The sequence below is a fragment of the Cordyceps javanica genome, chromosome 4 (assembly GCF_051103115.1).
Source record: "Cordyceps javanica chromosome 4, complete sequence".
NCBI classification, from domain to species: domain Eukaryota; kingdom Fungi; phylum Ascomycota; class Sordariomycetes; order Hypocreales; family Cordycipitaceae; genus Cordyceps; species Cordyceps javanica.
The window spans coordinates 1,221,389-1,247,370 of record NC_139298.1 but is presented as its reverse complement, the minus strand read 5'-3'; the positions used below and the strand labels follow the sequence as shown (position 1 = coordinate 1,247,370).

General features: G+C 51.1%; 2 protein-coding genes across 2 annotated transcripts; one reads left to right on the top strand and one right to left on the bottom strand.

Annotated features, from left to right (window-relative positions):
* Positions 1-18,978: 18,978 nt before the first annotated feature.
* V2A60_006257 (uncharacterized protein) lies at positions 18,979-23,296 on the bottom strand (the record flags this gene model as incomplete). Its single annotated transcript, XM_083257554.1, has 2 exons — positions 18,979-22,960; positions 23,025-23,296. 2 exons carry the CDS (start codon positions 23,294-23,296, stop codon positions 18,979-18,981), a joined length of 4,254 nt encoding a protein of 1,417 aa, XP_083113680.1.
* Positions 23,297-24,084: 788 nt separating this feature from the next.
* Positions 24,085-25,374, top strand: V2A60_006256 (uncharacterized protein; the record flags this gene model as incomplete). The annotated part of the gene is made up of 1 exon (XM_083257553.1): positions 24,085-25,374. One exon carries the CDS (start codon positions 24,085-24,087, stop codon positions 25,372-25,374), a length of 1,290 nt encoding a protein of 429 aa, XP_083113679.1.
* Between the last annotated feature and the right edge of the window lie 608 nt (positions 25,375-25,982).

Sequence of the window (25,982 nt, the reverse complement as noted above, 5' to 3'; positions counted from 1 at the left end):
AACCTGCGTGGTGATAATGCAGAGCGGCGCCCTACTCCGTACATTGAAGTTTTATTTAAATTCAACCTGCTTTTTTTTTTCTTCTCTTCTTTCAGTAGATGGGATTATCCCTGCAATCTTCTGCAATGCCCACTCATCATGACATGCCAAGTTGCCAACGAACAAGGCTATGAATGGGGGAGATGGGGAGCAAGGAAGAACCTAGTTTCTGTTGGCGCAACTTGCGGCCAAGGCCCAGTTTTGCTGTCTTTACTAGCGAGGGGACGAGTTTGGATTGGCATCCTAAATCAGAAATCAACGGCAACCAGTGGAGAATATCGTTCCTGGCCCTGCTCAGCCCGACGGACAGTCTCCAGGTTTTTGTTTTTTTTTTCTCCGTAGACAAGGCGTCGGGACTTGGAGCAAAGCGTCTGCGACGCACAACCAATGCGCAGTTCATAGCTGGTGTTGTTGGAAACTCTGCGATAGGTTGCAAGATGAGCTATTTCTCTCATCACTCAAAAGCGCAGCACGTGTACTTGGTTGCGCAACACGGAGGAGCTCCTCCACCTGTAAATGGCATCATTTGCTATCTGCAATTCCAATTTGCAAGGGGGAGGAGGGCGGGCTAAACTGAAGCTGGGCGGCGACGACAAAAAATTTCAGTCATTTTTGACAGTATTCCATCAACGTCATTGCTTCTGTGCTCGCGATATCGCTCTTGCAGATAATACAATGGCCTTGTGACCTTCCCCCCCCCCTCTCTCACCTTGCATCTTCATTTAAACTTGCCTCTCTGTTTTAAAAAAAGAACAGGCAAACCTGAAACCGAACCTGTAGGAGGGGGGGGGGGGGTTGATGGATGGGGCACCACCTTTTAGTTTCAAATACTTGGCAGGGAGGGCAATAAGATGAAAAATGGGATGATGAGCAAAAAACACACACAAAGAGTCCACTCCCGCTGCCTTGTGCAGAGAAGCTCCGAAATGTCTGTGCCCAAGCGAAATAGTTCGTCCGTCCAACTGCGGAGGATCCCCCTCCAATCTTGTCTCTGCATGAAAAAGTGTTTGAGGTCTTTTTTTAGGCCAAGAAACTAGGAGCAGCAGCGTCCGTGAGCATAGGAAACATATAATATCGGGCTGAAAAGGAAAAAAAAATAAAACCAAGATTTAGAAAGGAAAAGAAAAAAAGCCACTAATCCGCATCAGCGAGAAAAATGATGCGCGTGGGATGATATCGCCCGTGTTAACCTCCAGGCTTGCATCATTAGAGCTGGGCTCTGCTTGAAACTGGAGAGAGAGAAAGAGAGAGAGAGTCACTGTGGATATCGGTATTCGTCCACAACTGGAGCTCAAACATGAAACAGATTGCCGAAAATCAGAGTTCCGTCGTGCAGTCTTGCAAGCTATTGGCTCGCTGAAGACTCTCTCATTCTCTCTCTCTGTCTGTCTCTCTCTCTCTTTTTTTTTATTCACCTATTTTGTTTCATTACACTAGTGACGCCTTTTTTTTCTTTCAGCCCGTCATGGTTGCTGCGCCTCGGAGATTTAATTTTTCGTTTGGAACAAAAATAGCAAAGCCCTCTCTCTCTCTCTCTCCTACTCTATCTATCTATCTATCTATCTGCATAGCCCGCGATTCGCAATAGCCGGGTTTCCCGATTTCGCCAGAGCGCCTGTGCGGCGCCGCGCGAGCGCACACTGAGAAATTGGTCGCGAGGTGAACGGTGAAAAGTGACAGGACTGCTGGTTCTAGAATGTTGGCCGCAACTCTGGCGACCTGGTTTGGTGGTGGTGGTTTGTGGCGATGACCGTGTAGTTGCATCCAAAGCAGCCCTCTCCAGAGGCTTCCCTTGCTGAATGGGCTACCGGCAGCGTAGCTCTGGCCGATGGCGCCCTCCGCTAGTTATCCGAAATGTAGTTGCCAAGTGATAAAGAGGAGGGCTGTTCCCTGTCGCATTGATGCGCTATAGGCAGCATCAAACTCAATCGTTTTGCGATGCCCAACCAGTACTCGCAAGCATGACTGCGGTGGAGCGCCAGAGAGTCATGCTTTTGCATCTTTTCCGTTTCCCCATCAGCGATATCTTGTCCCATGCTTGCTCCGTACCAGTACAGCTTCTTCGTCTTCTTCTGCACACCATCTCGGTTGTGGGCCATCCATCTACCGGCGCTACTTTGCCTCTTTAACCGGGTCCCCCAAATCGCGGGAGCCGGGAAGCTTCACACGAGGTGGTGTGAAGACCCCTCATATCAATGGCTCTAATCCAGTCCTTTGCAGACCCTTTGTGTAGGAGCCATTTCCGACCCGAGTCTCAGGTGGCACTCGCACCTCCCATCATTCGATGCTGGAGAGTTGGAAAGCCTCAAAACGGTCAAGCCTGCTATCCACACGGAAGGCTCGGAAAACGTAAAAAAACGCACAACAAAAGATAATAGATAGCAGAGAGAGTACACGATTTGTGGCCCTTGCGAGGCCAACTCTCGCTTAAGTTCTCTGTTGTCGATCTCAGTGCAACATCTTCAAACGTTTTTCTTTCCCTATCGAGACACACGGCAGTTGAATACCCGCTTGTCATGTATCTCCTCCCGCTTGCCACGTCGATCTCGCAAACCATCTAGACAGTGTCTCGAACAAGCATCATACTTGCCGATTTTACCAGACATGGACTTTTTTTCCTTCTTTCTTTGGTGGTTGTTGGATAGAAAACGCTCAAGGCTCGGGTCATTTGCTTTCGCAACCTTTGGCTGAAGCTGGCGGTCATGGTCAATGCTAGCCAGCAAATTAAGTGCCTCGAGACCCAGAAATGTCAGCCAAGCCTGCGATATTCGACATCGATCACATGTGTAATTTGAAGATACGAGCCAACATCCACCCGCGTTTGAGTATCAGGGGGTCGCGCCTTCGCAGTCGGTCACATGTATAGATATGAGCCAACAGCCACCCACGTTTTTGAATACTGGGGGGCCGTACGATGGTGCCTGGCGAGAGCAGCACTTGGGTGCCTATCACAACACAACGGCTACGTATCCTCCGGGTAGCAGCGGTAGTCGCCACAGGACGCAGGGTGGATGCAATCGCTAGCCATATATGGTGGAGTGGCTGCACTATATGCTGAATAGCGTGGTGCGGGCACCATCAATAATACATCGTCGATTTATAAGGGCCACTCACACTTGGTATTGGGGTATCTAGCCTACCTATACTTGGTGTTCGCGTATTATTCGTCATATATAGCCATGCTGGTAACAGGAGCCACGATCAAGATATATAACGTCAAAAGTTTTTATGATACCCACGTAGAAGCTGCAATATATACCCGCTAGCCCGGTCCATTCCGCTACCAACGGAAATGGGCGGCCGACGTCGAGGTGCCCAGCTTTCGGAACGGTAGCAGCTTCTTCCTTGGAAATGGGAGCATTTGTTACGGAGTGGCCAAATAGAGTTTGCCGGGATGCAGGCTAAATTGCAACCTTTAAAGCCGTTCTGGCAGAAGACACAACTAGTTGGTTGGCTAGTGCTGCTGCGTGGAGAGGATTCGGGGGGGAAGGGGGGTGTAGTCAGGCCTTTCCTGGAAAGGAGCCAGTGTGTGTATCCGTAGGGAGCCCATACAGGCTAATCGCTTCCTGGTAGCTTTTTTTTCTCTCTCTCAAGGCCAAAGTTAATAGGCGACATCGCGGCCATGGGAAGAAACGATGCAACCACGATACCACGCAGCCAACAAGTCAGTCCATATCTCCAGGATCCTAGCTTTCAAAGTTGCTTTTACAGGGTTCATAGGCGAAATCAGTACAGCGGTGACCCTGCTTACTTTAATGAATGAGACGAACACTGTGTCTCACCATCGGGCTTCATTTCAAGACAGTCAGTCGGGCAAAGCTTAATGGCAACTTTGCTGCTCCTACTTGCTCTAATTTCAGATTTCTGCGGACAGTCGCGCGACCGACATCGCGCGATTGTAATATCGGCATGTGAAAGATGATAGCAAACGATAAGTTGCTAGTGCCTCCCGATCCTGAATGAGGGACAGGCTAACACGCCCAAGGTGTCTCAGCAAACGGTCATGCGCCAGAACAATTCGGGTCTGTTTAGTTGGATGGAAAAAGACCAGAGACATGCATGGAATTAAACGGGGACCCGGGACGAGTCGAGAGCTGGAAACGACAACGCGAGCCCAGTTGTTGTACCTTGCCTGCCTGGCTAACCGGAAAGAGCCTGGTCCTGGCCAATCGCGGGGCACCCGCTCTCGTGTTTTTTCCCAGGCAACTCGGGTACTTACTTTAGCTCGCTTTCTCATCTTGCAAGGACTGACAGGGGTGGCGGCGCTGGGCAGTTGGTTTCGCTGCTGGCCGACTGCCGGCTAGTTGGCTCAAGACTCCCTCCTCACTTGTGGCGGTCGGAACAGCCAGCAAAGAGACAGGGGCACGCATAATGAGACGGTGGGGAGTGGCCCAAATCGGGGAGCTTGCCCAATAAGATGACCCGGAACGCCGTCTCCTACTTACACGCCTCCCGCAAGAGGTACCTCCACGCTGGGGAATCGCCGTGCAGGTGACCTCCCGGTGGCTTCATCCTAGCAACCCAACCCAGCTCTCCAACAGCTGGAAGAGTAGTAAACTAACTACCAGAGTTTGGTGGTGGCGTCTCTCTGATCATGCAAGCTGTGGGACCAGCACGCATAACATCCAACAAGCCACGCCCAGAAAAACTCAAATCCAAGCCGGGCGGGCGACGACGATGCCTAGTATGAGAGCCTCGGCAGTCGCTGGCGAAAAGAGCCATTCGCTCTAAGCATTCAGATAACAGATATGGGTAAGGGGGGACGACGAGTTTCTCAAATATTGTGTACTGGCCTAGGTCGTGAATGACAAGCCAGCATCAGGCCGTGTCGCGCATATGTACAACATAGCGGTTCATCCGGTTCTCGCCGCCCAAATCTTACAATGTCCAAAACCTTATAACAGCCGTTCCTCGTTCTAGATACCAAAGTCCTCCTAATTCGGCACCAAAGGCCTCCTCTGCACCGGCCAACCGCCATTTCCTCCCAATGTCCCTACGCGATCCTTGAGTCCCGTGTTCATAATGATGCCCGTTTTGGAAATGGCTCAGTCCGGGGGCGAGGGTATCGTGGCAAAAACCCACTACCAACGTACCTTGATCCTTCCTAGGTCTCATAAAGAGTTTGCTTCGGAGGGTTGCATCCGTGGAACACTGTGTTTTTTCACGTCGCCTCGTGTGTAATGGTTCGCTTACTGCCAACACCTGGCCACATATCAGTATTACATCGTAGTAACCATTCAACTTGTTGTGTCATGCCGACATTCATATCGACAGACTAGATTATGACGCTGGCTACTGCAATTTACAGTTCGGTAGTTGCCTTCATACTAAAAGTCTCCAAACTCAAGGGTAGCAATGCAAGTCAAGTCGTTGATATCGAAAGAGTGAACGATCGGCCTGCCGAATGTGGAGCATCAGAAAGTAGGATCAGGCAATGACAAATGACATGATTCGCTTGGCTCAATTCGATCTTGACTTGACTCGCAGGTCGATGAGAGATATTTTACCCGATACATCTTCTCCCCCGACGGCTATGGGTAGTCTTCATATCGCCAAGATGTTGTTACGGTAGCGCGTTTGTCATTGGCACATAAACTGCCGCATCGCAGTGATAATATGGAGGAGATATTATAGCAAGGCAAGCTTTCGCCCAGCATCAGCAAGCTAGGGGTTTATTGGTTGATATTTTATTTGTTCTCTTATGCACTATAGCCAAACAAATCTAGAATCGGTCGGCAAGTCTCCATATAAACATATATTGCTCATGTATTATGTTCCCCATGCTTTGTACGCCGAGGACTGCCGTTTTGTGTTGTAATGCAGTGTTTTTCCCGTCGCTTAGGATGCAGGGTAACAGCAATCTGGTGGGCTTGGATCATTCCTCGTTACCTGCCATGTCATTCAGATAGTTGACCCTGCATCCCTGTTCGCGGCCCATCCCTCTTAACCGACCCTGCCAGCATGTCCACCACAAAATCAGGCCATTCGACCAGCGATCCAATCATGAGGGTGGGTGTCTCCGCCCCCTGGTCGTGGCCGTGACGAGTTTGAAGAATTTGCAAGACGTGTTATTCATGCGGTCGCCATCACCCCGTCTTGGCTGGCGATCGTGACTGGAAGGGTGGTAGTCTGGTGCCTGCAGAGCCTGCAGAGCCTGCAGAGCCTGCAGAGCCTGTCCATGAGCAAAACTTGTCGACGACAATGGGCCTACCCCGGAAGCTGATGCAGGACAATGCTGCGACCATCCCCTCTTTTTTACCCACCAGCCCTGCAGAATCGTGTTATGCACTGCGGCAAGTTAATATACGAATTACGATGCGTGCATGGATCCGCTGGCCAGATACTATGGGCCAAGACTCTCGCGCGAGTCAATGGTCGAGCTCACCATCATGATGTTGCCAGGGTATAACAAACTGGCTCGCACATACGGGGGATCGACTCGGTCATCAGAGACCGTCTGCCCGAGCCCTGCCTGGTATCTGTCACCACAATTTCTGCCAGATTGAGGCCTTTAGGTGCAGCCACGTCCCACAGGCAAGTTCCACAGCGGCGCTATTATACGGGCTTGTCACCAGACTGTCAAAATCGATACAAGCCTTGCCAATGGGGCTCATTTCGCTATTCTCATCAGCAATGTCCACACTGTTGCAACGTTTCGCCATCAATGGGACAGAGATGGAGAGTGGGCAGTGGTAGATGACCCTCGTTTCCACTGGCTATACTCGGCCAAGGCATGATGTATCTGTCTTGCCATGTAACAATTCTGTTGTGTATGCACAGGCCTGCCTGTGTTGTAAAGATCTTCCCATTCAGTGGCTGACCGGGCTACCATGACTTGAGGATTGCGACATCTTGAGCGTTTTACCAGCCAGATCCTGACAAACCAAGAGCCCTACGCTCCGGTAAACCCCTGCAGGCGGAAATACTGGTACTTGATGAAAGAGTCAGGCTCTTGCATGGAGCGAGCACAAACCTGGGGCGCAATATGTCAATCAGTAAGCTTAGCCGCGCTCAGCAAGGTCCTTCATGCTCCAAACCGGCCCACATAGCGCCCGTATTCTGCAAGTACAAAATGGACCCAGAGGTTGGGGTAGTTTTCAGGATAAGTAAGTAGAATCACTTTTTGTTTTGTAATTCTTTTGCGACTGATGTGAATGAACATACTTTTCAAGCCCTCATATGTCATGGCTCGCAGTACATGCCACAATTTGATCTGTGGCAACGCGCCCAAGGGGCCCTCACTAACGAGAACAATGCTCGGGTATCGGTATCGGTATCGGTATCGGTATCGGTATTGGTGAAAGTCCGTTCATCTAGTTTATGACGACGATAGATGCTGCCTACGTTTTGGTCAAATCGGCGGCACGATTTACGCGATTTACTTGGTAATTGTAGCCGTGAACTTGGTCTCTCCCGACGAGCAGTAAACCAGGCCCATGCTATGTTTGGGCGTCAGCTCTGGGTCTGGCTACGTTGACACCCAGATAATTGTCAATGACTCGCTAGATTGCTGCGATCAAACGACTCGAGGAAAATACAAAATACATTCGCTGGTGCAGCTACATCGCATATCTAGCTTGATCCCAGGCCGCCCGCGCATCCTCTAGGTGCTCGATTTGACCGGGCAGGCATCTGTCATGGGAATCTGTCGGCGTCGTCCGGGCTTGCAGCCAAAGCTCTGTTCCCATTTTCTCACACAATGCAGCTCTCTGACTGGATGGCGCTGACGAGACCGGAGACTTCCGCGCAAGCTGTTGGGCCCAAAAACCTGCTCCACGAACCCACGTCAACTTTACCTTGTTCTTGGTTCATCGATGGCGTACTTTGCAAAGAACTAGGCATGCAGCATCTCCGAACTGCTGCTTCGCAAACCACCTAGCAGCGGGGAGAAGAAGGCTAGTTCTTTGCAGGCAAGAAGCCGTGCTTTGTGCTAAGGAGCCCGTCGAACGCCAATCGCACACTAGCTTGCGAGGTTAGCCTGCTGCAAGCTCTGACTAGGGGTCTAGGTCGTGCTTTGTGGCGTGCAGCAAAGTGTGTCAGGTATTTTTCGCTTCTTCCATCGCCACAGCATGGCTCATTACTGGTATTAGTGTGGCGTGGCTAGGAATGGTGCTAGAACGCGCCAGCGTGAGGCTAGAAGGCAGACTTGAAGAGGTACGAGACAAAGATCGACTGAGCGCTGTCTTGATAAAGCAAGCTAATAATGCAGCAGGGAAGCCTCAGATACTCACGTGCATTGCATGCTTCCCCTTTTGGGACTGACTCGATGTCCCCCTGCGGCGTGTATCGGAGTAATGGATGTCAAAGTACCCTGAAATATGTTGCCCAACAGCCATCGTCGCCGAACCGTCGTTTCAGAAGAGAGAGGAACCTACCACGTATCTGAGATGCTCGCAAGAGAGTAACTGCCGTGCGTTGGAGGTGCAGTAGCTGCAAGTCGTGGTGGGGTTACAGCAACCAGAAGCTGAACAGGCGGTCGATAAAGTCGATACTTTATTTGGCAAACCGGCTTGCTACAACGAGACGCATGTCCTTTTAACCAACGATCTACTGTATATATTCTGCCTCCGTTAACAGTCTGTCCCAATCTAGCTTCGTGGAGAGGAGGGCCATCGTTCAAATCGGGGGTGGAGCAGCGCACCGACGCATTCCCAATCATCAGCATCTCGGAGCAGTGATTCCCGGCCGAAATCACAGAGAGCGGTGGTAGGGGGGGAGGGGACTTGCGATGGGCGACCATCTTTTCTGTGTCTAGCTGGAAGTGCGGCATGGCCCGGGTGTCATGTTTCCTGCGATGGTATCGCCACTGATCCGTGCCTTGCGGGGAAACGTAGATCTTGCCAAGGAAGCAGACCATAGACTGTTGCGGGGGTCAATGATCAGATTTGGATTTTTTTTTCTCTTCCTTTTTTTGAAACAAAGAACTTTGAGAACAATTCTCAACGCTAGAGTCATGTAGGCTGCTCAGCCTTGGTCCTCTAATAAGCCTCTAGGCGACTGAAACATGGCTCGTCCATGGGTTTTAGCCACATTAAAATGTTTCAATTTCTAACCTTTTCTTTAGCCAGCGGTCGCAGCGTTTACTAATAAACGCTTCTCTGTCTGTGCATCGCGGCGAGATTCTTACTGGCCAGAGCGGGCTGGATTGCTGGGTCAGGGTTTTTAGCGTCACTGGATCATGTTGGCCTCCTGCATCGCCTCAAGGGCCGCCATTGTAATGGTTCGCGCACAATGACGACGGAGGCATCCATGTGTGGGCGCAGTTTTTGCCTCTAGAATAGCGCATCTAGAGCTATGACTGTTTTCCACGATTGTTAGTTTCGAGCATGGCCAACGAACTCCCTAGCGTCATGCGGAGAGGTGTGAGACTATCCAGTCCAAAGACGACACAAAAATACAACAAACACATTAACCAGCAACCATCTGAATGAGTAGTCTCGTTTCAAGACCACATATGTTTACATTTGGACAAGTTACATCATCCTTAATATCTAGCGCGTTTTGCTGATCACCTGTAAATCGGTCCAACGGATGGGTAGGATTGCGAATCGTGACTCTGCTTCTAGAAGTATGAGGACAATGATAGTAATGGCACTTTGTTACCATACAGGCTATATTCTTTATCCGTCGGCCTTCTATTGTCTCAAACTGCGACAAGTCTACTTGGACAGTCTTAGTTCTCCGGTACCACTACCCGTATCAGCTTGACTGGTGTCTCGATTCTTGAGCCAGTTATAGTCATACGGGAAGGGCTAGAAACAAGCCACTGCCAGCAGCGTGCAGTAGAGCCATGCACCTGTTCCCCACTACCAGTCCGTTTCGACTTGTCTTGTACCATTTTAGAAAAGCGTGGGCCGCTAATGTCAAAATAGGGCCAGTGGACGACTTGGAGCGACTGTAAAAACAGAACAGGTAGGAATGCTTCATAAGATAATCATGATATTATCGGCCACTGCGAGGCTAATCGCCAATGTAATATTAAGCGCCATCGCCATGCAGCCACGATTCTCTGCACAGGTTGCTCGTCCAGGCGGTTGATATATGCCTACGGATACAGAGTGATGGAACCATTCTACTCTGTACAGCCATCTTCATAAGAGTGCTTTTCTTTCCCAGCATCCTTACTGGGCGGGGACTGATTGGTCAATCGGTGCCTACTAGGTCCCGTAGACTGGCGCACACGAGTCAGGCCGGCATTGCTGGCGGGTCGTCCTCATCGAACTGCCGATTTTTTTGTCAGACTTGGCCTCGTGTATTCCCGACGCGGTTACCGTCGCCGTGGGATGACCCCTTTTTGAATCCTGTTGACAGGTCGGAAACCGTTGCAGAAATGCACTCAAACTGGTTGTTTTCTTAGCAGTACGCTAACGCGCGCCGGGGCGTGAGCAAAGGTCTCACTTCCCCTCTTCCGTCTACGGTTCTCAAAGGCCTTTTTTTTTGCCTCGGTATTATCCCAAGAACCGTCCCAAATTCTTGCCGGGTCTCCGCTAAAGGATTCTGCTCAAGTTGCGGGGAGACATGGAACGAAACAGTTCCAAGACACAGAGACGCTTGCCTTTTACTGCGCACGATTGACCTGCCAGTATGCCAGTGTACGGCGCAAAACGGTAAACGAGGACGTCAAGATTCTTATGGGACGGACCATAAATTACATGGGCTAATCTCTGTCCTGTCTCACTATCAACACTGCACCCAATATTCCATGATGGCTTGGAGCTTCGCCGCCGCCAGATCGTCATACGATACACTGTGTCTGGCACTAGAGAGCGCCAGTATCCGTATTCATGCCGGCCGGGTGTTTACAGATCCGTGTGATCCATGTCCAAGGTCGCTGGGAGAAGTCGCGCAAAATGTCGGTGCAAAGTACGTCCTTTGGCCACGCAGCCAGCCTCGTCTGCAGCAACGATCATCATAGTTGGCTTTTAGCACCTGCTGGGCTTGGTGGGCGGGTTGGTTGTCCAGTCAGTTCTCGACCGCAGTCATCTGGAGGCACTACGGATTTCTTATCCAATGTATCCTTCTCTGGCACCAGCATGTACACAGTAATCTGGCTTGGCGATGGCGCGCTCGGGAACCTTGTGATCGGCACTTGAGTGGCTAGAAACTGTTGCAACCGCGCGTTGCTGGGGTCGCAATGGGAGGGATCAGGGATCTTGGATGGCGCGACATTTGCCCCCCCCCCCCCCCCTTCTTCCCCGGCGAGCATTGTGGCTGCTCTGTGAGAAAACTAGCAAGTGAGACTAACTGCCACCTAACGGAATCATGAATCAGGAAGCAAAGAATTAGCACATGCAAGAACAAGGTCTGGCGTGCGCTAGTGAATGATTATTGAGCGCGTCCCTGTCAACCATCTCTATGAACTCTGTGCTCGTACGTGCTCCTCCTCCGGCATACCCAGAACATGCTGCAATCACTCGAGCCAATTCTGACAAGAGGCTGGGAAAAATGGTTTCGCATTTGTAGCGCCCGTGTCTACTCATCGGAGATCGTTTTCTTACATGGATGGATGACGCAGCCGGAGATTCATCTCCTCCGTCACGACGATCTATCGGAACTTGCTCCAGCGTACCGGGTGGGAACCTATTCTGACAAGGCTCACACCAGATTGACGTCGGCGTCGCTGAGAATTGCCGTGGCAGCGTGGATAATCTCGCGTCATTAGCCCATCAAGTCATAGTCAAGCGTGCATGGGAGCAACTAAGGAGACACACACACCACCACCACCGAGAAATCCAACATCTACCCACCAGCGCCTTGGCAATGCAACCTGGCACAGTTCTTAGATGTACTAAGCAGCCATTTAATTAAATGTGATGCCGAAGCTATTGGCTGGGCCGCGTCCAGCATCGCCATCATAATGGAATCTATTCCACAGAGCATGTACGTTTCGTTTCTTGTCCGCAGTACGAAGTGACGGGGGATGCAAGATATCCAGTAGACTAGCGGTGAGAACCGTACTTGCAAACTGAGTTGTAAACACTCTACTCTGGCAACATGGTCCTCGGTAATTTCCGCTACTGGCAAGGCCTGGGCCTGGCTAAGTAACAGCCACCACCACTCGGAGTGGATTGCACCACGCTGGTCCAGATGACTTGGCTATCTTCTTCGGCACTTTCTCATGATATCAGAGTTGAGACCAAAAAAAACCAAGGTCACAATTCGTCAATAATTGAAAGATGCAAAATCAGGCATGCCGAAAGAGTTGTGGCACTCTGAGGTAGCGCCAAGGGCGTGTGTGAAACCCGAAAGAAAGTCAATGGTAAACCAGCTAAAAGAAACGATGGATGTGACCACAAACTAGCCGACGTGAGCCGACGTCGTGGTGATGGCCAGGGTTGGAGTTTCGCCGTTATCTTTCTCGGGCAGATTAATCTGAATTCTGTCCACTGCGCTTTAGTGATGATCCTCGGCCCATCTAGTAAACTCCCATGGTTGCTCAAATTTCTTTCGAGTAGCGTGACCTCAATGATATGCGGGCGTACTATCCCAGTCGCCGGGGAAGCCACCCGGGTGCAGTATGCGTGGCGCCCTCTGGTGCCCGGCCAGGGGAGATTTTGGTGTGGCAGTACAGATTACTACGTACTCAGTACACTAGCTGACTAGTTATGCTTTTCTGGCCCTTGATACAGTACAGTAAACCCCGGTAAGTTTTGCCCAGTGCAACGCTATCGCTCTGTACTGGATGCCTCTGCCATGAGCGACGTGGCTTGTGTGATGTGTATCAGTCATCTCATATGCAAAAGAAATGGCCGTGGACGTCTTCGGAGGCCTGCACGTCCAACCCATCGAATGCCTTATTAGAGTGTAAAGCGCGCTCGTAGACCGGAAAACACAAAGCGGCAGATCATTCATGGCAAGAAGTAGATAACCATTCGCCCACAACTCCAAATGGGTTATGTGCCCTTTCGCGTACATACGACAAAACTGACTCATGTGAATATTTCTGAAGAATTTGATAAAACTAACAAACTTGACAAAGCTGCCGGCACTAGAAACCATGTTTGCGCTCAGTTTCCCGTCGTGTAAGTTCAGCCTCGCCTCGAAACATGTATAGGGTAGGTTACTATTTCGAGCCACAGGCCAAACCTGCCGCGGTTCACGTCACTCCCTTCAACGTAATAGTGCCAGATAATCGATAGATTGCTCGATTGACTTGATGAATACATTCTCGTGGTGTTTCTGTCCACTTGGCGGGCAGAAGTTTTGATACACAGCCTGAAGTCAGCAGCCATGCGAAGCTCTGGCTGTTGTCAGCCTCCGAGAAGACTCAAGTGAGACTGGTTGGTTGGGTTAACAACTGGATAAACCTTCTCAAAACTATGTGCTCCGATTCGTCATAAGCATGAATAATCCAAAACAGCCCCTCCAGTCATGCAAGAAGACTGTATCCCAGCAGCTGTGGTCTGTACATTTCCATGTCAATTGGAACGCTGCTGCACTTATACAGTGTGAATTTCTGAGTCACGATGCCGGAGAACGGCTAGTAAAGGGTCGATATATGACAAAAGACTAACAAAAATGAACTTTCATGAATCGTTATTCTTGACTTGTCAGCCGTATTGAGCTAGCTTTGGATTCCATCGAATGCACCTACCATGTAACCGTTTCATTGCATTAGCCATGTGTCTGGAATATCGGAGGCAGAGGCGAACCGTCTTTTCTATTATGCTGCGTTTCAGTTCGACCAGCTTCGAAGAGGTAAATCTTTTGCATCGATGCCTCCGATTGTTGTGCGCGTGGTTATGCTCGCAACAAGCGGCTTATACGAAGCTCTTTGACGGCTGAAACAGGATCCCAATTCTTGACATGTGGACACAACGGTCAATGTACAGCATCGATTTGACGCACATATGACATTCTAGTGAGATGGAACCGTAGCTGAGGAATACAGAGCCGGGACGAACTCGTGTCTACAGGAAGCATCGCCACTCTGCCGACATTCCCGTGTCGAGAGAAACGGGGTCCATCACTGAAACGGAGTCTCCATACAAGTACCAACACCTGAGGAGCGGCAGTTTTGTATCTACAGTATTACTTTTACTGTCCCAAAATTTCACTCGCCAGCTCCATCTCCGAGCCAACGCACAATGTTAGATGATGAGCTGTACACAATGTTAGATGGAGCTGTACATGAGCTGCAACATCTAGGGTCAAGCCACTGAGGTGAGTTTTGTTCCGTCAGTAACCAGAGAATGTTGACTCGAATCTTCAAAGAAACATTAACTAGGGCGTCATTCTCTGTTTTGGACTCGCATATACAATTCACGTTCACATGTGATACAGTCCGACCCGGCCTCTATTGGTTCCCGAGCCATTAGAACAAGTTTTGCCCCTTGCTTTGCATGCATTGAAAAGATTCGTAATAGCCCATTGATTTATCGTTTTAATTTCCTCCTTGAAAAGCTAAATATATGAGCGAGACAGCTGATCTGGCCAGGCATATCCGCACACCAAGCCCGCATGGTGGAGTCCGCAGCCATTGGAAGCAGGTTGGAACGCGCCTGATATGTTACTATGAATATAACCTTGGATCGGGGTGTATTTGTGGGCTGACTCTTGCATGCTTGCGTGCTGTGTCAGTTCTTGGCTCAGGTACGACTGAATGATGGACATGCTGCGAGGGCAAAGCTGGTTTGCTGGAACAGAAGATTGCCAGCTGCGCTGCATACGCATTTGACAGACTAGCCTTTCTAATTATAACCAGTGGTTGACGTGTAGACGCACATTTTGAGATTCTCTTGCCGAAAAGAGTCAAGGCCTGTCCGTCTACTGCCCAGGATTACCAGCGGCGGCGAGTATGCCGCTCTCCCCTCGCCGCGTCTGCTTTGGGCTGCGTTGGCATCACAAGCCCTCCTGCTGTCTATAGATGACGAGGAGACGTGGGATGCTATCACGCCCCTCGGCATATACATCCCTGCTTTTGAACACAAATTAGACCAGCCGGTGTGGAACGAGCACGATGCCGATCGAGAAACCAAACCTGACATGGGCTTGCCAACGGGAAAGAAACTATACACCCTTGCCATCATGGAAGAATCTCAACGCAGACGCAGACATGGAAGGAGTTCTACCGCATACCCCCCTCCCCAGAATGCCTCGCGTATGGATACTGGTAGTCAGTACTACTGCAGTTCTATTCATCTCGGCCAGGGAACAGGGAGTGATGGCACAGAGTTTTTGAGCGGAGACTTGTAACACTGATATTAAAAAAAAGAAAGAAGGAAAAGTCAAAACTGACTTGTACTATTTCCTGTCAGAATTGACCACGGAGCACAGCACGGGTTCCTTTTTTTTTTTTATTCTTTTTTATCCTTTTTTTTTATTCTTCATATTCCTCAGCTGCATGTTGCCCCGTATGTAGCCCGCCAAGTCAGTCTGATGGTGACATCCGGGGAGCTGGGGACGCAACGCTAAAAAGGCGGGAACAAGGTCCTACTGTATGCCGCCATTACGCCATGCCAAAATTGAGGCTGTCTGCAAGCGCGGTTTTCTTATTAAAAGAAAAAGCAAAGAGAACCGCCATACAGAGCAAGTACAGGGAGAGAAAACAAAAAAAAACAGATGGCAGACAGATTTATACAACATATTAATAAATACCGCATTGCAACCCCCCACTCGAAACCCTTCGTGGTGTGCCTGACAACGCACCGTTACAAATCGGCTATCGCACGTTCCTGGTCCGCTTCATTCGAATAGATGAACTCGACAGGCCTCCAGAAGCCCTTGTCCACGACTTGTTATTCCTTTACGTACAACGGCTTGGTCATTTCTAGCACGTTGTCTTAACCCGACAAGCTAGACAATTTTCTCTCTCTCTTTTTTGTTAATGTGCTGACCCCTTCTCGCGGCCTATAATGTCCCGCTCATTGGCATCCGCCGCCAGCTATCAAGTTATCTGATGTGACGGCGGAGATGGACCTGTATTGAACCTCCGCGGCAGTTCCCGTCGACTCTTTTTGAGCCTCAACCTTTACTTATTCCCGCCCCACCAGATGGATGCCGGACGAAGCCTTGAACTGTTTGCTGGGCGTTGCAGTTCGCTGTCCGTCCCGTTTCTACCTGCCTCATTCGCTCAAGCGCCGCTGCCGGAATGCTCCCCCATCTCTAACCGACGACGTGCGCTATTCATCCCGTGTTTTCGGGTCCCTTGACACACATGGCGTCCGGAGTTGTGACCCAGATATCCGGCGCAAAGTAAAAAGTACTGAGTAGGCATACGTAATAAAGGAATGTGACGTACTCTGCATGCCAAGGCCCCCCCCCTCCGCCCCTTTCCGGGAAACCTTTGGAGCCTCGCGCCTCTTCTCTCGTCACAAAAGACCAACTACCGGCCGGAACATAATCCCAGCCGCCTCCACCTAGACACTGTCACATTGCGGGCAGAGAGTAGCCAGCCAGTTTTGGGGTGACAGCAGCTTGCCTTAATATCCAATGCATACTAGTTAACTAGTATAACAGAGAAAGCTTACTTATAGCATAGTCTCCATCTGTCCACGTTCCACTAATCAAATCTATTCGTGCATAAAAGCACCTGTCATGTGAGCTTCTCGTCTGTACCGAGATACGGGCGGCATTATCGTCCACTTGCTGGACCCGCAACTGCAATGTGATCTGCTCCTTCGGCGACAGATTACCGGACTCGGCTTATATATAACATGGTAGCGGCATGAACCTGAACAGCAGGGCGCTGCCCATCCTGGTAGATGTCGGTCGGTATCAACTGGAGGGTACTTCTGATAGTGGTATGCGTCAGAGGTACCCGCCTCTACTCTGCGAGGCGACTATTCTTTGTTTTTTGTTTCTACTCGTCTTTTTTTTCTCAACTCTAGTCCAGATCCGCTACGAAGAAGCAGATGTAGGCTGGGTCATAGCCTACATACTGAGTAGTCCACGAAGGAACAAAAGCAATACTGCAGTCGCAGTGCGCTCTTGCCAGCTTTCCCGGCTACGACGCTTTTACGTCATGCACAGAAGTTTCAATTTTTTCCCTTCCCCAATAGACCGAAGATACATAATGATACTACTCAAAAGAAATTATTAAGCATGTATATCCGAAATTGCCTACAGTCGGCATTGTGCAAACGCAATGCTCCTCAGCTGGCCTTCACCACGCGACCTCACATGATCCGAGTATTGACAAAATACATGTAAGAATTGAGAGGGAGGCGTTGAAAATGAACGCAGCTTAGCAACGCAGACCAACATGAGTGTCAGTTTCATTGCTACTTGGCGTGCAATGTACTGGTTTACTTCTGCGTGTGCGAAAGCTGGCTTGCAGCACCACTGGCACTAGGAATTTGTGTTTCTCTGTGTCTCTCTATGGCAGATCAAGCCTACAGCGGGCATGCACTACCCCATTTTCCCGACTGATATCTCGTTGACGAGATTGGAGCAGTTCTTTACATTTCCCTGTTCTCTTGGACACACACGATCCCCCTGTCGAGTCTGCGTTACGCATTGCGTGTGCTGCATCGAGTCGTCTCGCATCAATTGAATACCATAATATCAAGACAGAATTTTAGATTCAGAAGTTAAAAACTGTAAAAGTAAACAAAAAGGTTTGAGTTTCTGCCTCGCCGCATGACGGCGTTGTGTCTTCCTCTCGTCGGCATCCTCTGTACGTTTACTTGTGCCTCACGACCTAACAACCCAATCACTCGCCTCGAACTCGCTTAGGAGTACCTTTCTCATATTTTTACAAAAGTAGGAAAAAAAAATGAACACGTGCGATGATTTGAGGGGGCAGGCGACAAGGGAGGGCATCATTAGTCTTCACAAGACAAACCTGTCCTCGCAGGCTACAGAAGGGCCAGTTCTTTCCTCGCGCAATGTTCACCGACAGCCTGTACATCTGCCCAAAAAATTCATCATATCGGGTTCATGAGAATAAATTAGTATCGATACATGCTTGCGCCTCATATCTGAATATGTATCATAGGAGGTCAGTATCCGTAGTTGCAAGGAGTCGTTTTGCTTGGTCACCACATTTTGAGGATAGTCATGTTCGACAACGTTCAGATAGACGAAGATAGACTACTGATATTAACTTTCCAGCTGCCCCCCAGTCAGCTACCTCAAGAATAACGGATTGATAGTATGCCGCGGTTATAAACGACAAGGTAGTAGTAAGTCGGAGGTAGCCGGGTGCAATTATCGGCAGCGGTGGAAAATACATGGTAATATTTCAGTACAAACTGTACAATCGGCTTAAGATCGGATCTCTGCAACTTTCATTGATGTTTTACACTATGAATACGTATCGCTGCCATCTGGGAAGAGCCAGTGCTAGAAGCAAAAGGACCCCTCCTGCCATAGTCCGCAGATGATATTATGTAGTGAGAATGTACCCAATAGCCTGATCGAACGGCCCTTCGTGTAATTGCTTGTTTTTGACGCCACAATATCTCTTCGAGTGTATGCAACTATACTTGGGAGACTGTTAGCGCTGGAAATTGACGTGCAGCCCTCTAAAGTCGGCATTCTCTCCCACCTGGACCACGGCTCATCGCTCCCGTGGGGGGTAAGTGTAATATCATTTCAGCAGCAAAATTTTCTTGGAAAGTAAGAAAATGTGTTCAAGCTGTCATAGATTCAGTGCGACTGTTTGAAGGCTGTTTTGTCAGACAAAGCCCTTTAGACCATTTGCCTAGAGAAGTATCATTAGCCGACCCACGAGGTGATTCTCGATGCAACTCGACAACTCAAATGGAAGTCCTGATAATGCTTTCTTCCAGATACCAAGACATAACATGCTCAGTCTTTTGAAGCTGAATGATCCATGCACATCCGAGTGTCCATGAGCAGTTGCGTGGCGGGCTTATTGCGGCATGTCCGGGAGTTACGCCACGCTTCTCAGAAGTAGGCTGAAACGATGAAGAATTGGAACAAAATGAAGTTGTATTAGACGCGAAGCAAATATTAAATAGATATTAAGACAGATTATACAATAATCCCCAGAGCCCCTTGTAAGCATGAGACAATCTCCGGGCCAGTTTTGCCGGATGTCGACAGACACACCAAAGCATCACCGGCAGCGTACGGGCCGAGGGCAGTTATGCAAAGTGGGACATCAATCGCCAGTTGAGCAGGATTGTCTGTGGCAAGATTCGTGCAGGCAGCTGGAAGTGCCTTGGGGCACTGTGCCTGAAGTGCAGTCGTGAGGCAGGTCACGATCGTTGAGCCCGCAGTGCTAAGGCTAATGGCGCTTGTCGCGAGACACTGTGCCGCATTGCCAACACCAAACGCTCCGAGATCTGCCAGGCAGAGGGGAATCTTGGGCAATATGGCGACGCTGCCGACAAGAGATCCTATACCTGAGCAGGAGTCTGGGAGGCGCACATTGCAGGTTGGCGGCGTAGTCGTCGGCGTACACGCGGCACCGGGACCGGTTGTAGCGGTAGGGCTTTGGAGACCCAGTGCAGTCTGCAAGCATGTGACGATACCCATTCCGGAAGTAGAATCAGTGATTGAGGCTGTGGAAAGGCATGTCAGAGCCGTTCCAACGGCGAATGGACCAAGCTTCGCCGCGCAGATGGGTACATCCGTAAGGAGGGACAGTCCCGTCTCCTTGGAGAGCTTGGTACACTCTTCAGGGAGAGTCGTGATGCATTTTCCTTTGTAAGAATTAAGCAGGCAGCTCACAACTTCTGAGCCCTTCGGGATAAGGCCAAGGTTGGTTAGACAAGTCAAACTACTGCCAACAGCGTATGGTCCAAGGGCAAGGGTACAACCGGCCACAGCCGCAACGACCTGAGGTCCGTTCAGGGTGGCGATTCTAGCACATGCTGGAGGAAGTGCAGTCACACACGCAGAAGGGACTGGGCCGACTGTGGTAGATACGCAGCTAGTAGTGCTTGATGTCGTGGTGGCGGTGGTGGTGGTGGTAGTTGGCGGCGTGGTGGTAGTCTCCAGGCTGGTGGTGGTGGATGAAGAAGTGCTCTCGGAGCTACTGGCAGTTGAAGAAGCGGTACTTTCAGTTGAAGAAGCAGTGCTGTCGGTTGAAGAAGCAGTACTGTCAGTTGAAGAAGTGGTGCTAGCAGTGGTGGATACTGGGGTGGTGGTGACAGAGCTGCTCGAGCCGCCACCATTCGTGGAGGTCGGTGTCTGGGTTGAGCATCCATCACTGCCATCCCCGAGGCCGAGGGCTGTTTGGAGACACGACAAGACGTTCAGGGGGTTCGTGACAGCGACGGAAAGGCACTGTTCAGCGGCTCCGAGCGCAAACAGGCCGAGGTCTTTCGTGCACGCCGCAACGGCGCCTGGCAAGCTGGGAACGGAAGCGCCAGGGATAGCGAGACACGACTGGGGCAGGCCGGAGATGCAAACGCCGGGAAGGGCCATCTTAAGGCAGGTAACGATGCTGGCCCCGGTGGTCGCAATGCCAACCTTGACGTTCAGGCAGGCAGTAGTGGCATCGGTACCAACAACGCCGATGGCAGCTCGGCACAGCTCAATCGGGGCAATAAGCGCAGGACCGACAAGGGAGCCAAGAGCATTGCATGCATTAGGGAGTGCCGTAGCACAGACTGGTACTGCAGAAGTTGGTACGCAGCTGGTGGTCGTAGTGGTGGTGCTTGTAGGAGCTGTGGTAGTAGTAGGGGGAGCAGTAGTAGCATCACTAGTAGAAGTGCTCGTGGCGACGCTCGTGGTGGTAGAGGAAGTGCTGTCTGTCTCACTAGCAGAGGTGCTCGTGGCAACGCTCGTGGTAGTAGAGGAAGTGCTGTCTGTCTCACTGGCAGAGGTGCTCGTGGCAACGCTCGTGGTGGCAGAGGAAGTGCTGTCTGTCTCACTGGCAGAGGTGCTCGTGGCAACGCTCGTAGTAGCAGAGGAAGTGCTGTCTGTCTCACTGGCAGAAGTGCTCGTGGCAACGCTCGTGGTGGTAGAGGAAGTGCTGTCTGTCTCACTAGCAGAGGTGCTCGTGGCAACGCTCGTGGTAGTAGAGGAAGTGCTGTCTGTCTCACTGGCAGAGGTGCTCGTGGCAACGCTCGTGGTGGCAGAGGAAGTGCTGTCTGTCTCACTGGCAGAAGTGCTCGTGGCAACGCTCGTGGTGGTAGAGGAAGTGCTGTCTGTCTCACTGGCAGAGGTGCTCGTGGCAACGCTCGTGGTGGCAGAGGAAGTGCTGTCTGTCTCACTGGCAGAGGTGCTCGTGGCAACGCTCGTGGTGGCAGAGGAAGTGCTGTCTGTCTCACTGGCAGAGGTGCTCGTGGCAACGCTCGTAGTAGCAGAGGAAGTGCTGTCTGTCTCACTGGCAGAGGTGCTCGTGGTGACGATGGTATCGGTACTTGAGGCGCTGGTTGAGCCACTTGTAGGGTTCGCCGTAGAGCTTGTAGTGGAGCAGACATCTTGAGTTGGGTCGCCAAGACCGATCTTTGTTCGCAGACAAGTGAGGATGCTCAGGGGATCTTGAATCGTCTGCTGAAGACAGTCGAGAGCTGCTCCGACTGCAAAAGGGCCGAGAGCTACGGTGCAGGCTACGACGTCCGCCGGCAGCTTTGACACGGGGTCGGTTGCGAGAGCGAGACACTCGGATGGTAGTTCGGAGATGCAAACACTTGCGATAGCGGTCTGCAGACATTTTACCACATCAGCTCCGCTAGTGTTGATGCCAACACCAGAAACCAGACATTTCGCGAAATTTCCAGCGGTAGCATAAGCGCCAAGAGCAGTCTTGCAGAGGGGGATCAACGCAACAAGGTCAATGGGACTAGCACTGCTCAGCTTTGAACAAGCCTCGGGCAGCGTAGCACAAACGGTTGGCAGAGCCGTTGGCACACAGCTCGTGGTGGTAGCAGTGGTTGACGTGGCACTTGAGCTTCCAGCGTCGGTAGAACTGCTTCCAGTGGTGGTAGCAGAGGTACTACCAGTATCAGTAGCAGAGGTACCAGTATTGGTAGCAGAGGTGCTGCCAGTGTCGGTAGTAGAGGTGCTATCTGTATTGGTAGCAGTCGAGCTTCCAGTGTCGGTAGCAGAGGTGCTGCCGGTATTGGTGGCAGAAGTGCTATCGGTGTTGGTGGCAGAAGTGCTTCCGGTGTTGGTGGCAGAGGTGCTATCGGTGTTGGTGGCAGATGTGCTGCCAGTGTTGGAAGAGCTTCCAGTATCAGTGGTTGAGCTGCTGCCAGTGGAGGTAGCAGAGGTGCTATCTGTATTGGTAGCAGTCGAGCTTCCAGTGTCGGTAGCAGTCGAGCTTCCAGTGTCGGTAGCAGAGGTGCTGCCGGTGTTGGTGGCAGAAGTGCTATCGGTGTTGGTGGCAGAGGTGCTATCGGTATTAGTAGCAGATGTGCTGCCAGTGTTGGTGGCTGAGGTGCTATCGGTATTAGTAGCAGAGGTGCTATCAGTACCAGTAGCAGAAGTGCTACCAGTGTTGATAGAGCTTCCAGTGTTGGTGGCAGAAGTACTATCAGTATCGGTAGCAGTTGAGCTTCCAGTATTAGTGGCAGAAGTGCTATCAGTATTGGTAGCAGAAGTGCTATCAGTATTGGTAGCAGAGGTGCTACCAGTGTTGGTAGAGCTTCCAGTGTTGGTGGCAGAAGTGCTGTCGGTATTGGTGGCAGAAGTGCTGTCGGTATTGGTAGCAGAGGTGGTAGCAGAGGTGGTATCAGTACCAGTAGCAGACGTGCTGCCAGTGTTGGTAGAGCTTCCAGTGTTGGTGGCAGAAGTGCTATCGGTATTGGTAGCAGAGGTGGTAGCAGAGGTGCTATCAGTACCAGTAGCAGACGTGCTACCAGTGTTGGTAGAGCTGCCGTTGTCCGTGGAGGAGCCTCCAGTCTCTGAGCTTCCACTCGTGCTGCTACTAGGACTGGTTGAAGTAGCTGTGGTGTCTGTTCCAGTTGGACCTATAGTTCCACCGTTGCTGCTAGATGGACCAGTTGTTGGTTGCGTATAACTGCCCCCGCCAGTAGTCTGGCTGGTAGGACAAACGGTACTGATATGCCAGACGCTGATTAGACCATGCTTCTGTTTTCAAATGATAAAATGATATAACCTACATGGTATTGGTCTCGTTCTTAGTACTGACGAATGTAAGAACAGTGTCAATGATGCCTGGTGCACCAGTTACAGTGGCCACAAGATTGGGGGCCAGCGTGATAGGGCCGTTGGTAGAAAAGTAACCAGTGACACGGATAGGCTGTTCCACGACAACTTCAGTTGGAGAAACGTCAATGGTCATGGTGCCAAAGGGGCAATAATCTTGACACTGCTCCCCTTGACGCTTTCGAAGCGCAGAGAGCAGCGTGAGACCCAAAGCCTTGGGAACCATGATGGCAGAGTTCTCGGAGAAAGAGCGTGACAAAGAGGGGCCTCAGTAGGGCTGGTTTCCGACTTCGAATGAAGAAGCGAGATGAGATGATTCTACTCACTGGCTGGCTCGACTGTTTATAGTCGACAACAAGAGCCCCAATCACATTAGAAGTACACGCGGCTTGTCCCAGTCTGGCCGTGACAAGACCGACAATAATTGAGTTCAAGCCAAAAACGTTACATTGACGCCTCTTTCTTCAGCTGTTACATTGATTTCATTTCAAATCTCCGTGGGCTTGCCTCATTCCGGCGAAAGCCACTTAGGATAGTTGAGTCGAGGCCCCTCCAACGCTTGCTGGGTCTGCTAGGATAGTTCCAGAACGGAGTGCCGACAATACCGATTAGTAGCTTACAAGGGCTCATGGACTGGATGCAGTTATGTTTACTTACAAAGAATGCCAAGTTTAACTTTGCAAGTATTGATTTCCAGCCCACTCACACCTACTAATGTCTCGGAGCCTCGGATTCTGGACCACAGCCACAACACTACCAACCCACAATCGACTCAAAGCATACAAGGTCTGTCAATTAGCTCTCAACACGATTTGAGAATAACTTTTTTACGTTCAGCTGTTGCACATGGCTGAGCGAGTGATTAGCCGTGTACTCCAGGCCCAGCAAGCCGTAGCTCTTGCAATCTCCCCCGTCCGTATAAGAATCTTTACGCAGCCCATCATTCCACTGTAACTCACCTTGCACCCACCATCTCTTTTGATTCCTCAAGTTCTTTCACTCTTTTTCGTCGCGATGCGCATTCAAACTACTACTACAGCGTTCTCGCTGCTGTTGAGCGCTGGGTATCTCTCCCTCGTTGACGGCTGCCCAACGACTGAGATTGTCACCCTTCCAACTGCCACAATTACTACAACTCTTCCTACCAGTACAGTCACCGGAGCTCCTGTGCCAACCGGAACCAACCCCGGTGGTAACTACCCCGGCGGTAACAATCCTGGAGGCAACAACCCAGGTGGTAACAACCCCGGTGGTAACAACCCCGGAGGCAACAACCCCGGAGGCAACAACCCCGGAGGCAACAACCCTGGTGGCAACAACCCCGGTGGTAACAACCCCGGAGGCAACAATCCTGGCAACTACCCAGGTGGCAACAACCCCGGAGGCAACAACCCCGGTGGTAACAACCCCGGAGGCAACTACCCAGGTGGTAACCCCGGTGGTAACAACCCCGGCGGTAACAACCCCGGAGGCAACAACCCCGGAGGCAACACTGGAGTTGATTGCCATGTATGCCAAGGAGGAGGCAACACTGGAAGTAACAATGGCAATGGTTCCGGCTCTGGAGGCAGTGGCTCAGGAAACGGCTCTGGAGGCAGTGGCTCAGGAAACGGCTCAGGAAGTGGCTCAGGGAATGGCTCTGGCAGTGGCTCTGGTTCCGGCTCTGGAGGCAGTGGCTCAGGAAATGGTTCAGGAAGTGGCTCTGGGAATGGCTCTGGCAGTGGCTCTGGTTCCGGCTCTGGAGGCAGTGGCTCTGGTTCCGGCTCTGGAGGCAGTGGCTCAGGAAATGGTTCAGGAAGTGGCTCTGGGAATGGCTCTGGCAGTGGCTCTGGTTCCGGCTCTGGAGGCAGTGGCTCAGGAAATGGTTCAGGAAGTGGCTCTGGGAATGGCTCTGGCAGTGGTTCTGGCAGTGGTTCTGGCAGTGGTTCTGGTTCTGGCTCTGGCTCTGGCTCTGGTTCTGGCTCTGGCTCTGGCTCTGGCTCTGGCTCTGGCTCTGGCTCTGGCTCTGGCTCTGGCTCTGGCTCTGGCTCTGGCTCTGGCTCTGGCTCTGGCTCTGGCTCTGGCTCTGGCTCTGGCTCTGGTTCTGGCTCTGGCTCTGGTTCAGGCTCTGGTTCAGGCTCTGGTTCGGGCTCTGGCTCTGGATCTGGCTCCGGTGCTACTCAGTCAGGCTCCGGATCTACTTCTCCGTCTGCTTCCGGTTCGAGTGGAGTTCCTTTGACTGGCAGCGCCGCGCGCTATCAGCCAACATCCATTTATTGTGTACCACTGGTGTTGGCGGTTGCCACAATGTTCTTTTCCGTTTAATATCTAGTTCGTATTTAATATCGTATTTAATTTCCCTTAATGTCAGGTTCCACATTTTACTGGTATGGCAAAGCTCCCCTCTCGCCCTTGCTGCTCCAATGATCATCCTCTCCACGATCCATCTGCATCATGGAGATGACTAGCGATTAGCCAGCTTGGTGCGCATGTAACTATCGTGCGGTGACAGCGGTGGTCTGGAAAAAGCTTAACGCCACGCTGAAGCGTAAATCGATTGCAGTCTAAAAAAAGCCATGTCAATTACGATTTGCACTAGAGAAATCACAACACCCGCCCTGCATTGTGGTCGTGGGGACTGCCCCGGCCCGCAACTGGGTGCGACTGCTATCCATATGCGGCATATAATGCATTTTCGGGCTGCCCGAACGAGCTAGTTTTCTTGTTTGTTTATTTCTCCCTTCTCTGAGAGTATGGAGACAGTGGGAGGAACAGTGAATCCATGATGGTTCCAGTGCTGGAGCTGGAGCAGGCTGCGGCACTGGGCATCGTCGTCCACCGAACTCTGACTTCTATTCAATACGTACACTACTGCGTCTAGCCCGACTCATTAAGGCAGATGTCTTTGCAGATGATAATTTTACATTAACAGC